Source organism: Ciconia boyciana, chromosome 26, assembly GCF_034638445.1.
Source record: "Ciconia boyciana chromosome 26, ASM3463844v1, whole genome shotgun sequence".
Lineage (NCBI taxonomy): Eukaryota > Metazoa > Chordata > Aves > Ciconiiformes > Ciconiidae > Ciconia > Ciconia boyciana.
The window spans coordinates 846,204-865,662 of NC_132959.1; the positions used below are offsets into that span (position 1 = coordinate 846,204).

At 55.0% G+C, this 19,459-nt stretch overlaps 2 protein-coding genes across 3 annotated transcripts; one reads left to right on the top strand and one right to left on the bottom strand.

Moving 5' to 3' along the window:
• Positions 1 to 103: 103 nt before the first annotated feature.
• On the bottom strand, positions 104 to 2,937 carry LAMTOR2 (late endosomal/lysosomal adaptor, MAPK and MTOR activator 2). The gene is made up of 4 exons (XM_072846608.1): positions 2,783 to 2,937; positions 808 to 970; positions 585 to 674; positions 104 to 295 (listed from the first exon to the last, which is right to left on the bottom strand). Exons 1-4 carry the CDS (start codon positions 2,848 to 2,850, stop codon positions 239 to 241), a joined length of 378 nt encoding a protein of 125 aa, XP_072702709.1. The 5' UTR covers positions 2,851 to 2,937; the 3' UTR covers positions 104 to 238.
• Positions 2,938 to 3,689: 752 nt separating this feature from the next.
• On the top strand, positions 3,690 to 16,066 carry UBQLN4 (ubiquilin 4). 2 transcript variants are annotated; one of them, XM_072846605.1, is made up of 11 exons: positions 3,690 to 3,910; positions 5,984 to 6,135; positions 8,605 to 8,810; positions 9,149 to 9,411; positions 10,668 to 10,826; positions 11,553 to 11,778; positions 12,156 to 12,295; positions 12,746 to 12,829; positions 13,460 to 13,575; positions 14,214 to 14,391; positions 14,859 to 16,066. In XM_072846605.1, the coding sequence occupies exons 1-11, from the start codon at positions 3,761 to 3,763 to the stop codon at positions 15,009 to 15,011; spliced, it is 1,827 nt and encodes a 608-aa protein (XP_072702706.1). In that variant the 5' UTR covers positions 3,690 to 3,760; the 3' UTR covers positions 15,012 to 16,066. The 2 variants fall into 2 exon arrangements, with proteins under 2 accessions (XP_072702706.1, XP_072702707.1); XM_072846606.1 differs by lacking the exon at positions 12,746 to 12,829.
• Positions 16,067 to 19,459: the final 3,393 nt, after the last annotated feature.

Below are 19,459 nucleotides of genomic sequence, written 5' to 3' on the forward strand. Positions count from 1 at the left end.
CCCCCCCAGCTCCTCCTTTTATTCGCAAAAGACACAAAAGGACACAAGCATCAGACACTTTTATTCCCCCCATGCACTTTTTTGCCCCCCCCCCCCCCTTATTTTTAAAGGCCACACCAAAGCAGGACCGAGCTCCGGGATGCCCGTGGGGCCGCTCACCCCCCCACCCGCGCCGGTGACGGCGTCGAAGCAAGCGGCCTTTGCACGGCGGCACCTCCGAGCCCCTCTGCTCCCGTGCTCAGGATGCGGCCACCTGCGTGAGCGGCTCCTCCAGGTACTGGACCAGCGCCTGCGCCTACGAGCAGAGAGCGGCGTGAGCGGCGCCGAGGTGGATTTTGCAACCTGCGTGCACACCGCCCGCATGCTTATTTTAATTTATATTTCATTTTAGAACCTTAAAAAGGTGTGGTGTGGTGCCCGGGCTGGCACGGAGGACAGAGGAGCCTCTGCAAGGAGGAAAGAGGTGTCCCAGGCACGGCAGCTTCCTCCACCACTCCCATCCTCATCCTCCTCAGCAGCTCCTTCCCACCCCACAGCAGGGACGCGGCCCTGCACCCTCCCGGCCCCCTCCCCACCAGCATTACCTTGGCCTTCAGCATCCCAAATCCAACGGTCTCCTTTGCGTACATGCAGAGCAGCAGGTTTGCCACCCGCGTGATGGCCACTCGCCCCTCCTGCCCAGGGAGAAACAGCACCCATCGCACCCCCTGCTTGGCAGGGACCGCTGGCAGGGTCCCAGGGGACCCCCGGGGCCACGGCAGTGCCAGGGTCCCCGGGGAGGGGAGGGCAGCCCCCAGCCCCACGTACCATGCAGTCCATGAGGATGAATTTGAGGTTGTCCTCATTGAACGCCTGGTGCCCATTCTTGTCGTAGGCCACCCAGATGTTGCTGGCGATGGCCGCGGTGACCCTGGCATCAGTGTCCCCATAGCCCGAGTAGGCGAGCAAGGACCCCTCATTGTTCAGGAGCCTGGAAATGATATGGGGGGGGCGAACTGGTGCCTCTAAACCCAGTGGGGCACCAGACCCCGCTGCAGTGCCGGGGGCAGAGCAAACCCCCCAGCCCAGTCCTCCGCCCCGCGCTGCTCCCAGGACACCCCAGGTTTGCAGGGGATTTTGGCAGGGGGTGGGGGGCTTCACAGCCAGGAAGCTCTGGGGTGGCACCAGTCCCGAGCAGGGCAGCGTGGGTCTGCGGTGGCTCTGCCTGCTGCAGCAGTGGGACCTGGTGCAGACCGGGTACGAGCCTGGCGGGCAAGCACCGTGCACCGTGCGTGTCCCTGGCACCGCGCACAGCCCCAGCACTGTGCACCATGCACTGTGCACCGTACATGCGCCTGGCACCATGTGTATCCGTGGCATCGTGCACAGCCCTGGCACCGTGCACCATGTACTGTGCACCGTGCACCATGTACTGTGCACCGTGCACAGCCCCGGCACTGTGCACCATGTACTGTGCACTGTACATGCGCCTGGCACCGTGCGTATCCGTGGCATCGTGCACAGCCCTGGCACCGTGCACCATGCACTGTGCACCGTACATGCGCCTGGCACCGTGCGTATCCGTGGCATCGTGCACAGCCCTGGCACTGTGCACCATGTAGTGTGCACCGTGCACAGCCCTGGCACCGTGCACCATGTACTGTGCACCGTGCATGTCCCTGGCACTGTGCACCATGCACTGTGCACCGTACATGCGCCTGGCACTGTGCGTATCCGTGGCATCGTGCACAGCCCTGGCACCGTGCACCATGCACTGTGCACCATGCACTGTGCACCATACATGCGCCTAGCACCGTGCGTATCCGTGGCATCGTGCACAGCCCTGGCACCGTGCACCATGTACTGTGCACCGTGCATGTCCCTGGCGTTGTGCACAGCCCCGGCACTGTGCACCATGCACTGTGCACCGTACATGCGCCTGGCACCGTGCGTATCCGTGTCATCGTGCACAGCCCCGGCACCGTGCACCATGTACTGCGCACCGTGCATGTCCCTGGCACTGTGCACCATGCACTGTGCACCGTACATGTGCCTGGCACCGTGCGCATCCGTGGCATCGTGCACAGCCCCGGCACCGTGCACGACGTAGTGTGCACCGTGCATATCCCTGGCACTGTGCACCATGTAGTGTGCACCGTGCATGTCCCTGGCGTTGTGCACAGCCCCGGCACTGTGCACCATGCACTGTGCACCGTACATGCGCCTGGCACCGTGCGCATCCGTGGCATCGTGCACAGCCCCGGCACCGTGCACCATGTAGTGTGCACCGTGCATATCCCTGGCACTGTGCACCATGTACTGTGCACCGTGCATGTCCCTGGCGTTGTGCACAGCCCCGGCACTGTGCACCATGCACTGTGCACCGTACATGCGCCTGGCACCGTGCGCATCTGTGGCATCGTGCACAGCCCCGGCACCGTGCACCATGTACTGCGCACCGTGCATGTCCCTGGCGTTGTGCACAGCCCCAGCACTGTGCACCATGCACTGTGCACCGTACATGTGCCTGGCACCGTGCGCATCCGTGGCATCGTGCACAGCCCCGGCACCGTGCACGACGTAGTGTGCACCGTGCATATCCCTGGCACCGTGCACAGCCCCAGCACCGTGCACGCCCCTTGCAGGGCCCCTCGCCCCCCGGGGGGGCATTTCCAGGGCAGGGCGAAGCAAGCATCTCCTCGCAGGGGCATCGCCCCGCACCAAGCGGCCAGCCGGCCCTGCAGCCCCCGGCGCACGGGCAGGGGAAGCCGCCCCTCGGCCCCGGCCCCCCAGCCCTACTCACAGGGTGCTCTGGACCCCGCCGGTGTTGGCCTGGCTCAGCACCTGCGTCAGGGCTTTGGGCCGCAGCATGGCCGCAGCCGCCCGCTCCTCGCCCTGCGATGGCGGGGAAGGACGGAGCGGGCCGCCGCCGTCACGGGGCCGGGCCCGGCCCGGAGCACGCTGGGACTCGTAGTCCCTTGTGCAGGGACGCCACGCACCCTGCCGCGGGTGGCCGGTCCCCCAGGGCCGCCCCGGGGTGCTGCCCCAGCACCCGGCTCAGGGTGCGGCCGCCCGAGGGGTGCAAGGCGAAGGAAAGCCTGGCCAGGGGGGAGTGCGGGGCGGGCTGGGCACCCCCAAACTCGACCCCTCAGCCAGCCGAGCGCGGCCGTAGGCACCCGGCTCTGTGCTCCCGGGTCTGGATCGGTCCCGGCAGAAAAGCCCCGGCACGGCGGCAGGAGGCTTGGTCCCCACAACGAGCCCAAATGAAGGGGGGGGGAGGGGGCAGCCCCCGCTGGGGTGCCCGGCACCCGTTAGAGCGGCTTTAGCAAAGGGGGTACACATGGTGGAGCTGGGTAAGGGGGTGGGTGCAGGACGGATCCAGCTGACCCAGGGGATCCAGCCTGGAGCCAGCTAATAGGGGGGAGGGGGTGCAGGATGGATCCGGCTAATAGGAGGGGTTGCAGATGCAGCTAACGAAGCGGGTGCAGGACGGATCCGGCTAAGGAGGGGCTCTCGTACGGCACCTGGGGATGCTGGGGATGCTGGCGAGGCAGGCAGCACTGCAGGCAGCACTGCAGGCAGCTGCCCCCGCTTTGCCGCTCTCTCGCCGCCCCCTCCCCGCCCTTTTAAGCCCCCCGCCCCCGCAGCGCTGCAGCTCCCCGCCGGGCCGCCAGGGGGCGGTAGCGGAGGCGCGGGGGGGGCCGGGGCGCCGCTCTCGCGCGGCGACGCGCGCGCCGCCTTTCTCTGGCGACGGCCCGGGCTGGCGGGGCGGGCGGCGAAGATGGCGGAGCCGAGCGGCGGCGGGCCCGGCCCCGGCGGGGAGGGCGAGGCGGGGCTGGGCGGCCCCGGCGGGGCTCTCATCCGCGTCACGGTGAAGACCCCCAAGGACAAGGAGGAGATCGTCATCGCGGACGGCGCCTCCGTGCGCGAGGTGGGGGCGGGGGCGGGCCTGGGGGGTGTGGAGGGGCGAGGGGGGCCTGGCTCGGGGGTGAGGGGCTGAGGGGACTTGGGGGGCCTGGTTTTGGGGGTGACGGGCTAGGGAGCTGAGTGCGGGGCTTTTTGGGGAGGGACCTGGCTTTGGGGAGGGAGGAGAACTTTCGAGGGGGAGTGAGGGAGTCGGGGGCTCTGAGAAGTGGGGGAACACGGCTTTGGGTTGGAGGTGAGGGGTAGGGGGACTTGGAGGACTTTTGGAGACCTGGCTCCGGGTTGGGGGGAGCTGGGGAGGCTTGGGGGGCACCCCTGGCCTTTGGCCCTTGCGGGAGCCAAGCTTTGAGGGAGCTGGGAGACCTGGGTGAAGGCGGGGGCTTGGCGGGGGGGCTTTGAGAGGGGAGCTGACACTAGGGATGAGGACAGTCCCGGGAGTGGGGTGGGGAGATGGTCCTGGGGGTAATCCGTGGGAGAGTTTGTGGGTGTCGAAAACAGGGTGTTGTTGGGGATGCGGGAGGGAGGGTGTGAGCAGCTTGGAGAGCGGCTTTGTGGGGAGTGGTCGTGGAGAAGGGAGCTTTGGGGTGGATGGTGGCTGTGGGGAGAGGGGTGTGAAGGGTCGGGGTGGGGGTCTGGGGGCTCGGCCCATGGGCTGGGCTGCGCAGGGGGCGGGAGGGAAGGTGTTCCTTGAGCGGTTGGTGTGGGAAGGGTGCTGTGATGGGGAGAAGCGGCTTTGGGGGCAGAGTCGGATGAGTGCGTACGGGGCTGCGTGTGGGGAGGCAGCTGGGTGTTGTGGGGTGGGTCTGGACACGGGAAGGCAGATCCCTTGGGCACGGGGAGAGGGGCTGGGCAAGTCTTTGGGGTGAAGGTTGGACGCAGCAGAGGAAAGGGAACATCAGCCCACATGTGGGCTGGGGGGGTCTGCCCCTTGTGAGGGAGCTTCACAGGGCACCGTGGCATGGGGTGAGTGGGAGGGGGCTGGAATTTGCAAGGACTGGCTCAAGCACCGTTGAAGTGGCTGTGCCCACTGGGGCAAGGTGTCATCGGCACGGCTCTCGGCTTCTTGGCTTGCTGCGCGCTTTGATCCGGGATGTAGGGCACAAGGTTGCGGTGTGAAGGACCTGGCGGAGATCTCTGGGGAGCAGGGTCGTGGGGTAGGCAGGGGCTGCAGGACGTGTGGCCCTCCTGCTCCTTCCTGGTTGGCTCCTGAGAGCCCTTCGGTATCAGCGGGATGTTAAGTGATGGCTTTGTGCAGAGGAAGGCATGAAGCTTTGCGACCAGGATGACCTGGGGCTCAGGGCTGTGCTCTCCTGGGCATTGTTTTTGAGGGTTCTGGTGCGAAGGCTGCGAGCTCCTCTGGCACAGGTGTGTCCTCTTTCCGTGCTGGCCTTTCCCTCTGAATTTCCTGTAGTTTGTGGCTTCCAAATGCAAGGCTTTTTTTTCCTTGCAGACCAGCTTGGGAATGCCCCAGCTGGGCTAGCAATGACAATCTTATTGGCAGGTGTTAATCCCACCCCATCACACAGTAAAGAAGAGGTGTCTGTGTTATGTGGTGTGGCATGCTCATAGGGAATTCAGTCGCAGAAATAGGAATTGGAGAAGACCTAGTTTATTTCCATTGGCTGATAAAGGATTGTTCCCTTTTCCATAGAGCTCTGTCCTGTATTAAATCAGAGTTGGGCTTTCCTTAGGAAAAAAATCAAATGAGCAGGGGCAAAAAAATGTTCAGTCATTCAGAGGATAGATGGTGTATTTGGATTAGACCTAAGAGACACACTTGATCTTGCTTTGGAAGCCTTCAGCTCTTCTTGAGGTAATTGCTCTATTCTTTCTGAAATTTACTCCACATTTTGTAAGTGTAGAGCTTGTCTTTGTTTTGTTTTGTTTTTTTTCTTAATGCCTCAGACATCCTCAGCAACTGATGACTGAATTGGTACCTGCATGGGCTCCTTTTGGGTGAGGTACTGAAGGACTGTCAGTTCCTTATGCTGTTTGCATAGTGGATATGATATCTGGAGTGTTAGCTTTAAATTTCTGGTCTCGGTCCTTTGCCTGAAAAATGCTTTTGTTTGTTTTTCAGTTCAAAGAAGAGATTTCCAGGCGGTTTAAAGCCAAACAGGATCAGCTGGTTCTGATCTTTGCTGGGAAGATCCTGAAGGATGGAGACACGTTGAATCAACATGGGATCAAAGATGGGCTGACTGTACACTTGGTCATTAAGACTCCACAGAAGTAAGAAACTGTTTTGTCTTGGTGGGCTGAGGGTGAATGGATGATGCGAATAAATGATGGTGGAGCATTTCTGCCCCATCGGCGGCTGAAGCAGAGTACTTGTGTGAGGCCCGAGTGCTGGCTTTGGGGGTGTGCGAGTCTGGCAGCGGTGGTCTGGCAGGAGAACTCTCCCAGGCTCTCTCCCCGCCACGGCTTTGCCATGCAGTTGTGGGCTTTATCGCTTGGCCTGTCTTTTCTCTAGGTTACACAGCTGTGTAAGTTTGTGGCAAGTACCTGAGGGGGTTGACTCTTTTTTTTAACACAACTCGTGTATGTGGCTTTGCATATTTTGAGTCTTTATAATTTAGTAATCTTGAAAGAACCCACTGGAACTTGATACTAGTTCTAACAAAGATAAGGTGCTGTTAACAGAAATTACTTTCCCAATGAACTCGTGTTGAAGTTGAAACTAATACCCAGTTTTTCTTTTGCTTCCTATCACATACTCTGCTCTAAGCCTGTGCTCACACTTTCTTGGGTGCCATGGGAGGCACGCCGCGCAGGCAGAGCACTATCTGTAGGGCAGAGCAGTGTTTCTGTGTGGTACCTCAAGTATGTCTGCATGGGCAGGTGCAGACAGGCAGGTGCTGTACTACACCACGTGGTAGCTTCCAGTTTGGACAAGGCTCACTTGTGTCCGTCTGCACTGTGTAGCTCGGCCTGAGAAAGGGACGCAGGATTGACTGCAAGGTCCTGCAGGGTTAGGCTTTTCCCAGCACTATCCAATGGAGCGGCGGGCACAGAAGGTTCTTGGGAACGGTTGCTGTACTTCAGGCGCAGCCACGTCTTTTTGATCTCGAAACCCCCTTCGCAACCATTTCTTGGGCTCCCTGCTGCAGTCTGATCGGGCTCCTGGTGAACTAACGGGGCTGCATCTCTTTGTGCAGTTCTGCTGTCCCCTTGGAGAGCTGCCTTACTGGCTTAAGTCAAGATTAGTGGTTTTTCCCCCCCCTGCCCCGCTTTTTTTTTTTTTTTTTTAACAAAGACAAGCGTGTGTATTGTCAGCTTCTGCAGGAGGCCTCTCTCTGGATTCTGCATCTCCAGGTAGCCTGATAGCCTGATGCTGTTTACCACCGTCTCCACAGCAAACTGCGGTACTTGCGAACCATTTCAAAGGGTAAACAAGAGAGCTGTCCTAGGTTGCTCGTTTTTTTTCCTGCTAATAGTCACAGAGAAGTGCTTACTGAAGACATTACAGCCTCTTCCTGTGCTGAGAGAAACCAAGTGACCTTTCTCCAGCTTCCTTCTTCCTTTTTTGTTCAGCTTCCTATTTGCTTTGTTTCCCTGCTCCCTGCCTCTCTCTCAGTGGCCGCTGGTTTTCAGCAGCAGTCAGGTGAGTCTGGAAAGTGAACAGAGACCTTCAGGTTTGATTTTTAAAGTCCTAAAATAAGAGTGAAAAAGGAAAGGGAGTTAGAGAAAGGAAGCATTCTTGGTTTGGGGGGGGGGGGGGGGGGAATCAAGAAGCTGTCGTTCTTATTTACTTGTCAGTGGCATAATAGCATTATTTGAGGCGAGTAAAGTGAATTTTGTGGTCTAATTTCATGTGAAAGCTCTTCAGCACTAGTCCAGGGCTCACTGTCATGACTGCAGATGCTTCAGAGAATCTTTAGATGTTCTCTTTCAAATTCCTATAAAAATCCTGAGGAGGAACTGTGATTACAAGGTACTAGCTGGGGTTGGTTTGCTCAGTAAAGCTGATGTCCAGCATCTACTACGCTGTAGCTTATGGCACAATATCTGCACGTGTGTATTAAAAGAAGCTCTAGTCAGCTTGTGTTGGACGGAGGAGCCTTGCATGCAAGGTACAGCCAGTGGCAGAGACGTGACTTCATAGCCAAGCTGGCCAGAAACGTTCTGTAGCTTCGTGGGACAGATGCTAGCTGCCTTGTGCCTCAGTTTCCCTATCTGTAGAGTAGTGCTGATACTTATTTTTGCCCCCAGGAGCACTGATAGGAATATTTAGTGCATGGGAGGATTTGCAGAAAAGCAGACTCTTGTTTAGCCCATGCACTAGCCCTGCTGTAACCTCCTGTGGTTTCTGTGGGAGCAGCAGGAGGATTTTCCTGTTTGGAGCAAACTCGTTGCTCAAGGATATAGCTGAGGTAAATAGTTCAGTGTGATTCAAGGCAGAGCTAGATACAACTCAGGGTAAGACCAGTCAAGTCACTTCGTGTGGGCCAGGATAAAATGTCAGGGGCTGTTATGCATCAAGATGGGAGGCAGATTCCAGCAGATGGAAGGCATCTGGGAGCACAGCTGTGCAGCCGTGCAGGCGGGAATGGAAGCAGCCAGGGCTGGCTCCTGTGGGGACAAGAGGCGCGAAGGGAGGCTCGGTCAGCGTGGGGTGCACCATCCTGTGTCCGCCACAGAGGACTCTGCTCACCATTCCTGAATCTCAGGAGTTTAATGCCTTCTTTTGTTTCTTTGCAGGGTCCAAGATTCAACATCTGCTGCTTCTGCCCCCAATGCTGCTTCTGCCCCCACTGCAACCCCTTCTTCTCCTGCTGCCCCATCTCAGCCTTCCACATCCAGCAGCGCCGTTTCTGACGCAGGGAGCGGCAGCAGACGGAGCAGTGGGTCAGGGACCATGGGAGGTCCTGGAGATGGAGGCCCTAACAGTGCTACATCCATCCTGTGTAAGTGATGGCTGTGAGAAGGCGTGACACGAAAGAAGAATTTCCTAGGATTAGACCAAGGAGTTGGGGTTCTTGACCCCCGTAGTTGTGTCTGCTTGCTGTAGGCTTTGCATGAGTCGCTTCCACCAGCATACCTCGGTTTCCCTGCTCAGGATAACGCCAAAGCCTTTAGGGAAGCATGTGTAGGGGGTGTCCTCCCTCAGAGCTGGCTGCCGTAGGAATATGGGGTACCCCTAGATTAGCGTGGGTGCAGTTTGGCTGATGTGCTTGTCCTCTTTTTGCAGCTGCCGACAGTTACTGACTCACGCCTCTCTCCCCGTGTGTTGTTCCCTCTCCAGCTGGCTTTGGCGGCATCACTGGGCTGGGCAACCTTGGGATGGGCTCTGCCAACTTCATGGAGCTCCAGCAGCAGATGCAGCGGCAGCTGATGTCCAACCCAGAGATGCTTTCTCAGATCATGGAGAATCCCTTGGTGCAGAACATGATGTCTAACCCTGATCTCATGAGACAGATGATCATGGCCAATCCCCAGATGCAGCAGCTCATGGAGCGAAATCCGGAGATAAGCCACATGCTGAATAACCCAGAGCTCATGAGGCAGGTGAGTCAGCACGCCAGGGCCTGTTGAAAGCATGTTCAGGAGCATCTTTGTGGACCAGCTCCAGTGTCTGCTCTCCAAAGGGAGTGTGTGAATGCCAGATCAGTGATTTTAGAGATCTCTTCCTTCCTGCTGTAAGCTCCCCACAAACAGATGGTGGTCTTGAGTTATGTGAATACTGATTACTCAACCCACATACTTGCAACTCTTATCTCCCTTTCAGGGCTATTGAATCCATTGTGTGGGGCAAAAAAGGATGCTGAGATCGTCCTAGCGTGCTGCATACAAGGCTACCATGTTCTGATTCAGGAATGGGAGTAAAAGCAGTCACGGAGAAGTGAAGCTACTGCAAAAGCTTTTTGTTTCTCTCTATTTCTCTTGATAGATTAAGTATAGACTACAGAGCTGTACAGTCAATATTTTACTACCTGTGTCAGCGGAGAGCACTAGTTGTAGGCCGGGATCCTAGAGGTTTCGATTTTCTGTATAGTCCCAGAACAGAGGGGACCCATGCCCTAGAGGACTGGCTATCTGGAAGACCAAAGTTTCATCAGAAGGGAAGCATAAGGGATGAGTTAGAGCCTGAGTGTGAAATAGCCCTTGACAGGACTGTGCTGTTCCCCCAGGAAGACTTGTCAGGAGGTCTTTCTGGATTGTTGCTGAATGAGCCTAGTTTCCATCTGCTTCTTGGTTATCTTTCTTTCAACTGTGTCGGCCATAGATGAAATTCCAGAGCTGCAGGACTACATTGCGAATGGTCCGTACTTAAGCAGCTCCTCAAATGAGATCTGGATGTTCCTTGTGCAGGGGAGACCCATCAGAAGTCTGGAGAGGGGGAATTTCTTGGTTTTCTTGAAATGGGAAGGATCCAATCTCTTCCACCTTCTCAGTTTTTGAATGCAGTCCATCTACTTTGAGTGGGAACATATGGGTGTTAAATGTTTGGATGTCCCGATACTGCTTAGAGACAAAACAATCTCATCCAGCTGAACTGAGGTTGAGAAGGAAGAGAGCTGAGCAAGGATGGGAGGAGCCAGGATCCCTGGGCTCTCTTTGCTTGGATAAATGATCTCTCTGCTCTCTGGCTGTGAAACGGGTTTAATTATACTCTTTCTTCTGGGAGCTGAGATTTAACTCTTTCAGTGCTTGGCTGGTAGATCACTAGAATACCACTGGGCTGCTAACCAGTCTCTTAATCCACTCCGGCCTTCCATGGTGCACATGGGCCTGAGCTTTGCACGTTTTCCTCCTTCTCCCAGACAATGGAATTGGCTCGTAACCCTGCCATGATGCAGGAGATGATGCGGAACCAGGACCGTGCTTTGAGTAACCTCGAGAGCATTCCAGGAGGATACAACGCCCTGCGCCGGATGTACACGGACATCCAGGAGCCCATGTTTAGTGCAGCCAGGGAGCAGGTATTGGCCGCGTTCCTGTAAGTGGGGTGTAGCGTGCTGAGCATGGGAAGGGGGTCTTTCCCTGACCCCCGTGCTAATGGGGCAGCCTTCCCAAAGCGCAGCTGTTCATCCCCTCCCGCTCTAGATGATGAATGCAGCCACTAGCAGGAGAACGTTGTGCAGTGCCTGTCGTCTGCTTTTATTACACGGTTTGGTGTATCTGAGCAGAGACCTGCCCTCGCTCCTTTGGTCTCCAAGCAGGCTGGATGCCAGCCATCCCCGATGTGAAGGCCCCATAGCTTCGTTAGCACAGCTCTCTGCTCTCAGCCCGGCTTACTGTATTAGCTCAAGCCTGACGCCTTTGGATTGGAGCTGGCTGAGATCCAGCTGGCTTGAAGCACAGGAGGAGTGAGCGCAGGTCTGTCTGCAAAAGGCTGTGCAGACATACTCCAGTCTAGCATTACCTACTGGTATGTCCGGGTGCTGATTTTACATGGATGTTTTGAAGCCCTGCGTTTGGGAGCCGAATCTAGGGCTGTGGCCGCTTCTTGAGCCTGGTCTTTTTCTGAGCGAGGTGTGTTGTGGATTACAGATTTCTCAAGAGGCAAATTATGGCACGTGTTTAGCAAATTCTGGACCTGGATGAATATGATCGGCTGTTCCCTAGCTCGTACCGTGGTGGGGTTAGTCCGATGTTCTCTGCTGGGACTAACTGATTACGGCTATTTCTTTTTTCTTTTTCCCTAGTTTGGCAACAATCCTTTCTCTTCCTTGACGGGGAATTCTGATAGCTCAAGCTCTCAGCCTTTGCGGACGGAGAACAGAGAGCCGTTACCGAACCCCTGGAGCCCTACGCCCCCTGCTTCCCAGAGCCAGGCGCCCAGCAGTGAAGGGAGCACTGGCTCGGCAACCACCCAAAGCACACCGACTGTATCCAACCCCTTTGGGCTGAATGCTGCTAGCATTGGGGCTGGTACGTAAGCGAGAGAGGAACCAGAGGGTGCTACTGACTGAACAGGTCACCCAGGCTTCCTTGGAGGGCAGTTCCCTCTGGCATTTGAGTGCCTGTCCGTGGCTGCTCTACAGATGAATGATTCTAGCCCAGCTGCAAGCACAAATGGGTTATTTCTTGTGCGCCTGTCGGAGGGCTACTTTGGGAAATCCGATGTCCCTGCAGCCCTCAAGAGCATGGGAGAGTGGCAAGCAAAGCGCTACCATGGCTGTCCACAGCGATATTTGCTGTTGGCCAGGGGATGAAGGCATCGCCGTTATGTTGTATTTCAGGCATTGCAGCAGTGCTCAGGCTTGTAAGGGGTTTTCCTTTGTCTTCTCTTCCCGTTCCCCTTGCAGGCATGTTTAACAGCCCAGAGATGCAAGGACTCCTGCAGCAGATTTCAGAAAACCCTCAGCTGATGCAGAACATGATCTCAGCCCCTTATATGCGGAGCATGATGCAAACTCTTGCCCAGAACCCGGACTTTGCAGCACAGGTAAAAGTGTTGCAGTTGTCTTCTATTGCCAGACAGGCCGTGAGCACAAATGCTTGTGAGACCAGTCTGCTTCTATGGTTGGAGTGGTTCCTCTTGCAGAAACCGGAGAGCTGAGTGAATATAGACAGTCTTGGTGTATTTCTCGATAGCTTGAAGGCAGTCACAGTACTGAACCCTGTGCCCTAGCAGAGCCCCTAACAAAAAAGGTGGCTTTCAAAGGAACATGGGAATGGCCCTTCTCTTTGCCCCTGGCCAAGTGGCCCCTGTTCCACGCTGCTGCCAGGAATTGAGCTGTCCTGTTTCAGTCCCCATTAGCAGGGGAACATGTTGAAAGCCCAGGGAGGGAGTCAGGGACATGACTGACTCATTCTTCATGGCTTAGTTACGTAGGGATTAACAGCCAGTGGCAGCAACCCTCTGACCCTACCTACGTGTGCTGTCTCTTGCTAGATCATGGTAAATGTCCCCCTCTTTGCTGGGAATCCACAGCTTCAAGAACAGCTCCGCCTTCAGCTCCCTGTCTTCCTGCAGCAGGTAAAGGCCCCTGTCTGGCCCTGTGCTGCTCTCAGCCCCCGGGCTCCAGAGCTTTTCCATCCTCTGTAGGAAAGGGAGTATCTCGGCTGCTTAGTCAAGTGGACTAGGAAGCATGTGGGCTTGGGTGGTTTGGGCTGTGAAAGAAAGGGGTTTGTTCAGGGGAGCGAGAAAGGAAGAGCTTCTTTAGACAAGGCAATCTAAGTGAAGTAATCTAAATTTCCTAAAGGTGGACTTCAAATTAGACTAGTTAAGCTACATGAAACCCCCGTGTGGACAGTCTCTCGCTGTAATGAGTTTCCAAAAATTAAAATGGCTAATTGTGCTAGAGCAGCTGGTTCACTCAGGTAAATCAAATAAAATCACTTTCATTCCAAAGGCATGTGCCCCCAGTTCTAATCTGATTCACCTAGTTCATTTAGGAAATTTGATCTAAACTCTATGAGTATCTCTGTAGATGAGCCCTGCAGTCTGGAGACTTGAAGGAGGAACCAGACTCGCAGGTTCGCTCTGGCTGCAGGGCAAGAGGTGCAGCTCTGTGCTGGTTGTTGTTCAGATTTAAAGCTGGTGGATCGCTGGCTGCGGAAGCTCTCGCTGTTTGGTACCGCTGTGTCTTTTTGCCTTTGTTCCCAGATGCAGAACCCAGACTCCCTCTCCATTCTCACCAACCCCCGCGCCATGCAGGCGCTCCTCCAGATACAGCAGGGACTCCAGACGCTGCAAACGGAGGCCCCAGGACTAGTGCCAAGGTAATAAGCGCTTTAGAGTGGGTTTCAGCAGGCAGAGCTGACATGCTTGGGACCAGCAGGCAGAGTAGCTGTTGATTCATCAAGGAGACCTGCTTCGGGCACTCTGTCGTGGGGACTTCTGCGTGTGTGTGTGCCTGCAGGCCTCTGTGAGCTCCAGCTAATTAGCACTTTCTGCTTGTTTGTACTTCACGTGGAAAATCCTTGGCCCTTTCTTTTTGGAGAAAAGGTTTGGAAACCACTTGGTCCCTCCTCCATCTTTTGTTTGCTATATTCAGTATGAACAGTAAGAATTTTATCTCTGGAGAACAGTAGGAGATGCACAGCTACAGAGTTGGGTGGGAATGTTGGGGCAGACTGGTCTGCCGGCAGCCCTCAGGCCTTCTGCTCTCTGGCAGCGTGGGTCACGTTCAGTCTCTGCAGTTCCTTTCAGGCCTGTGCCTCTGTTAGGATTGCTTACTCCCAGCACCATGTGTGACCAGGATACAAACGCAGCCGGTTTAATTTACAAAGCTGTCCTGTAGTATTGGCCTCAGCGAGGGCCAGCCTGGCAGAGCCTGCTGGTTACCGTGCTGCCCAGCTCCCTGGGGACACCCAGAAGCGCCAGCTTGCCTCTGAGCACGCCCTGCCTTCCTCTGCAGCCTCGGCTCCTTCGGCATGCCTCGAATGCCCCCGTCCTCCACAGGAGGAAGCACAATCCCGGAGAACCCCGTTCCCTCCGCTTCGACGCCGGCCAGTGCCTCTCCAGCTGGGGGTGGTAACCCCCAACAGCAGCTCATGCAGCAGATGATCCAGCTGCTGGCCGGAGGAAGCTCTCAAGTATGTAATGCCCAGCTGCATGCTGGTAGGCTTCTGGGGAGGGACATCTCCAGGGTGAGCTAGAGGTTGTCCCGATCCCACCCCACCCCACCCTAGGGATGTGGTCCCCAACAGGTTTCTCTTGGCTGTGGTGCTTTATGCTAAGTTTGGTGTCTCAGGCTGGCTAGTTCTTCAGGCTGTAGTAACCCTTTGCACAGGTTTGAAGCCAAGAGTGCCAGGGATCCTCCTCCCAGCGCTGCTGTCACCGTAGGTATAGAATTTGGACTAACTGTGTGCAGCGTGGCTGCTGTGCCAAAGCCCGTGGCAATGTGGGGAGGTGGGTGACATCGCTAAACGAGCCTGGAGTATTTCGGTGCGCCTAAAGCTGAGCTCAGGGTCCCCGCTCAGCCGTCATTGCTGGCCCTGCCCGTATTAGATGTTGATCTCTGCTGTCTGACTCCTAAGGTCTTTGTCCTTTCCCTCTGTAGGCGCAGAGTCCTGAAGTGCGATTCCAACAGCAGCTGGAGCAGCTGAACGCCATGGGCTTCATTAATCGTGAGGCCAACCTCCAGGCGCTTATTGCCACTGGTGGAGACATCAATGCAGCTATTGAGAGACTGCTGGGCTCCCAGCCTTCCTAAACTCTTGTCATGCTGCCCCACAGACATCAGCACATGCATCCATACACATGCACAGGGGGATCTTTCAGGAAAGCCCACCATCATTTTCATATCTGACAGCTGTCCATGTATTTAAAACAAAAAGATACAGCTTAACCCCTGACCTTCCTACTAAGTTAAGATTTCATGTTGAAATGCTCTTTAACTGGCTTGTATGTGGATTCCAGTTCTCATCGTGCCACAGAGACTTCAGATGTGTATTTTTTCCTAAATATGCCCTCTGTCTCAGACACTCTTCTCTCTCTCTCTAGATGGTAGAGGCGATACTTCTAGTTACTTACCTGAATGATTGTGTTTTGAGTAGCTTGATTTTAACTGTACATGATTCCCTCCCCTAGCCCTCCTTTCAGGCAAATATTTAAAACTTGAGCCGAGTTTGGGTTTTATTTCTCCCAGCATCTTATTGGGAATGGATCAAAAGAAAAATTGAAATGACCTGGAAATTTCTGATGTCATTTGTCTTAATGCTCCATTGGATGAACTGAGCCTGTGTCCCTTGCACACAGGTGCCTCTGATCTCCTGGTAGAGGGTTAATGTGCATGAAAACTACATTTGAAGTAGGGCCTCTTTACACTCTCGGGATGGTGTAAAGGAGCCTAGATGCCTTCAGGGATCAAGCTTGCTGTTCTTGAACTTGAGTTGAAAGTGCCGTGCGGAAGAGTGTGTTTGAAAGGTGTGTTTCTGCCCAAGCAATTTAGTTCTTGCGCAGCAGTGTCAGGGGTTTGTTGACTCTTGTGCTCAGTAGGCTCGTTCCTGAAAGTGTAAAAACAAAAAAGGAAATTGAAAAATAAGTTAACGATCTTTTCGCTTCACTGGAAAATGTTGGAGTTCATGTTTTTCCCAGTTTAGATCCATCCTCTGCCCCCCCTCTTCCATTTTGGTGTGTTTGAATGTTATGACTCTCCAAGAAACTCCCCGAGGACCAGCAGGGTGATATTTTCCCAAGAGCCTCCATGGCTGTGTAATTTGCATACCATTTTTATCAAAGAAAAATAAATGCGCACAACCATCTGTCTCCCTGCACTCCATGTATCTTCCTTGATTGCCACATTTAAGCTGATTGAGTTCCCCTAGTTACTGGTGATTAGGCTGTCTTCTCCCCCATGCTTACCTCTTGCAGATAGCGTGGGGTGTCGTGTAACCTCCCCACCTGGCCGGGCTTCCTCCCCTCTTGCGGCAGGAAACCTTTTTGACGCTTAAGAATGCTGCTTGAAGGCTTGCTTGCCCAAAATCTGGCCCTAAACATGCCCTCTTGGAAGCTTCCTTTGACTTAGGGACTCTCGAGTACGTGTAGGACAAGCTAACCACTAGTTGGTAGTTCTGTATTTAGATGACCTGATCCACAGTATGTAAGAAGCCAGCGGCTGCTTCTGCTGACCCTAGAGGCGTTTGCTCGCAGCTGGACGCTGCCAATGCCCAGGGGAGCCCTGGGCAGCTCTGTGCACAGTGGATTTTACCCCCGCTTTTCTGTAGCGGTGCTTGCTGTTAGCTGGGTGTTAGTATTCTGGTTTTGGTTGGGTTTTGGGTCTTTTTTGGTTGGTTGGTTGGTTTTTAGTTTCTTTTGGTAGGGGAGGATTGGGCATTGAGAGGGAATGGGAGGAATCCCAGCGCTGCTTTCTTGTCTACCTGTAAAACCTGCTGCACCCAGCTTCCTTCTGAGTTTGAGGTGGAATCTATCAATACCCTGTGTTGTTGGAGAGCATAGGTGGAGCAGTGGTTGCTTGAGAAAACATGGGAGTGCACGCAGGCTGGAAACGCTCCTGCCTTTGTGTATGTGCATCACAACGAGACTGGGGGTTTTTAAAGCTAGGCTTTCTGAGTCCTCATCTACTCTCTTCTCTTGGAGGCTGTGCACATACATGTGGATTTCTTTTTGCAGCCTCTCCTCAAACGTAAAAACAATTTGCAAGGAGTTGTGTAAGGGTGGGTAGTGAAGTTCCTCATTGCACTGACAGGGTCAGAGCTCTTTCCTAACGTTGCTAATCGGCCCCTTTGCAGCTAAAAATGGGCTTATAAAAAGGCGTGTATGGTCCTTTGTGATCTCTTAGATTTGGCGGTGGTCCTTTGCCTGGACTAAGGTCTGTTTATCCCTGCAAAGGCTCTGTCCCCATGCAAGCCAGCTCTTGCAAAGAATGCGCTGGTGGGAGGGTGGGGTAACCAGGTAAGTGAGAGGGAGCAGAGAAGGCAGCTGGAAGGAGAGGTGGTGCCACTGGGTCGTGGGGAGTAGAGACGTACCCCCATCTTTGTGATAAGGTTGTGCTCTGCGTTTGAACCTCTTTGAAAAGCAAAATTAGTCCCAAACCCTGTTGTTTCTGGCCAGCCGGAAACAGTCCTTCCAGCCCCCTCCTCAGCGTTAGCAAGATGTGGTGTAAATCCCACCAATGCGAGGGATCTGCGTGCGCGTGAGGGGAGCTGATGTGCTGCGTGGTGGCAGGACAGAAGCTTCTGACCTGTCCCTCCGCTTCTGACGTAGGAGGGACTTGGAGGGGCAGGGGGGAGTCCAGTGAGTCCAAAGCAACGAGCCTGCCAAGAGGGAGGGCTCCTGCGAGGCTGTGGCTGCCATTGCTGTTTTGGCTTGGGCCCCGGCAAGGTGGAGCGGAGTTGGTGATGCTTCAGCATCGCTGAGATGAGCTGAGCCGCGCAGAGGCTGTCTGCTCGGTGCCTGCGAGCAAAGCTGGCTGGAAATACCTGCGTGGTGGAGGGATCCTGCTGGCAGCGTAGGCAGACTGCTGTGAATTATTGAGGAGAATTAATTGCTTTGTGTAGAAGTTCTTGTTAGGATATTTTTTCTTAAGCTGAGGTCCTGTTTTTCCAGAGAGGGCTCTGGAGCGTGGCAAGTGCGTGGAAGCCGTTCTCTGATGCTTCCCATAGAAGGAGGATAATGATTGTCATCTCTCTGGGGGAGAAGCAAGGAGGGGGAAATGCTGAGTCTTCACAGGCCGTTCAGTCCTCGGTGCGTCTCTGCTCGTTTAAGCAGGAAAACATATTTCTCCTGTCTCTCCACGTCGCAGCATCCGCTCTTATGTCAGTTTGAGATCATTCCTCACCTGCTGCCAGCCCACCAGCCAAGGTGCTAAAATAAAGATAACAGGGCAGCCTGCTATCTCAGCTTGCAGCCTCTGTTTGCATCTGATGTTCATCTACCAGCTCTCCAGCTTCCCCCGGGCAATCTGGCAAAGCTGCCACCCTCCGCGCTCTCCTCCTTGCTGCTCCGGAGGGGCTTTGCCGTACTTGTGTGGAGCAGCCGGATGGATTCGTGGCTCTGGCTTTGGCGCTGAAGCAGTGCAGAGGGGAGCAGCCGCTTCCCCCCCACGGGGAAGGGGACGAGCTCAGGGAAATGCTCTGCGCTGGTGCAGCTTTTACCAACCCCTCAGCCTTTACAGGAGTTATTGCCACCAAGGTTGTGCCGAGCACTCTCTCTTTGGCGGGCTTTGCAGGCTTTTCCCTGTAGCTGCTACAACTGATGCTCTGGTCCTTCCTTATTCCTCGGGGAGCAGAAAAGCATCGTGATCCGCCCATGCCCACGCACGGGGACGAAGTGCTGAGCTCAGAGCTCTGCCCTGCACCTGCCTGGGGAGTCTCTGGCCTCGGCTCTGGGCAGGGTAGTGGGAGCAGCAGCGTTTCCCCCCCCCTTCTCAAAATGGGGGACAAAAGCTGGGAGGGAAGGGCTTGTGGCTTCCCCAGCATCGCTGGCAGGAGGAAGGGGCCGTGGTCGGACGAGCCTGGAGGTGTGATGGATGCAGCCGCTCCAGCCCTGGCTCTCTGCAAGGGGATTCGGGTCTCGCCTTTGGTCAGCCCAGGCTTGGGAGGAAAAGGCGGCTTTGAAGACTGGTGAGAAGCGAGCTTTTTAGTCAAACATTAATCCCCTCCAGAGAGCTTTCCCTAATCCTCAGTAATGTGCTGTTCAAAAGCCCTCTTTCAGAGGAACAATTGCACTTTCTCGCTGTTCTATCTCTCCTTCCCGGAGGAATTGCCCAAAGGTGTTCCTTGCTGACTGTTTCCTCTCATTTTTCTCTGATAAATAGAATTAATTCCTTTAAAATGTAATGGAAGGAGCAATTTCCTCAGCAGGTAGTGGCGATCTGGCTGATTGATTTGGAGATATTTCTGCTGTCAAGGACTTATTTTCACTTTATTCCTTCCCCCTCCCTGGAGGAGAATCGCAGCCTTTTCCCCCAATAACCGAATGTAACGCTTTCAACTTTGAAATCAAATGTGGAGGAGGGAGATATTGCAGGAAACGAACATCTAAATTTCTTTCAAGAAACCATTTTTTTTTAAATTATTATTACTAAGGTCCCTGGCTGTGACATGGGCTGTTTCTTGTGGCCACAGCCCTGACTATGGGGGTGCAAGTTCAAAATAACTTCTGAATGTGCTGCAAGAGGGGGGTCAGCAGGGAAATCTC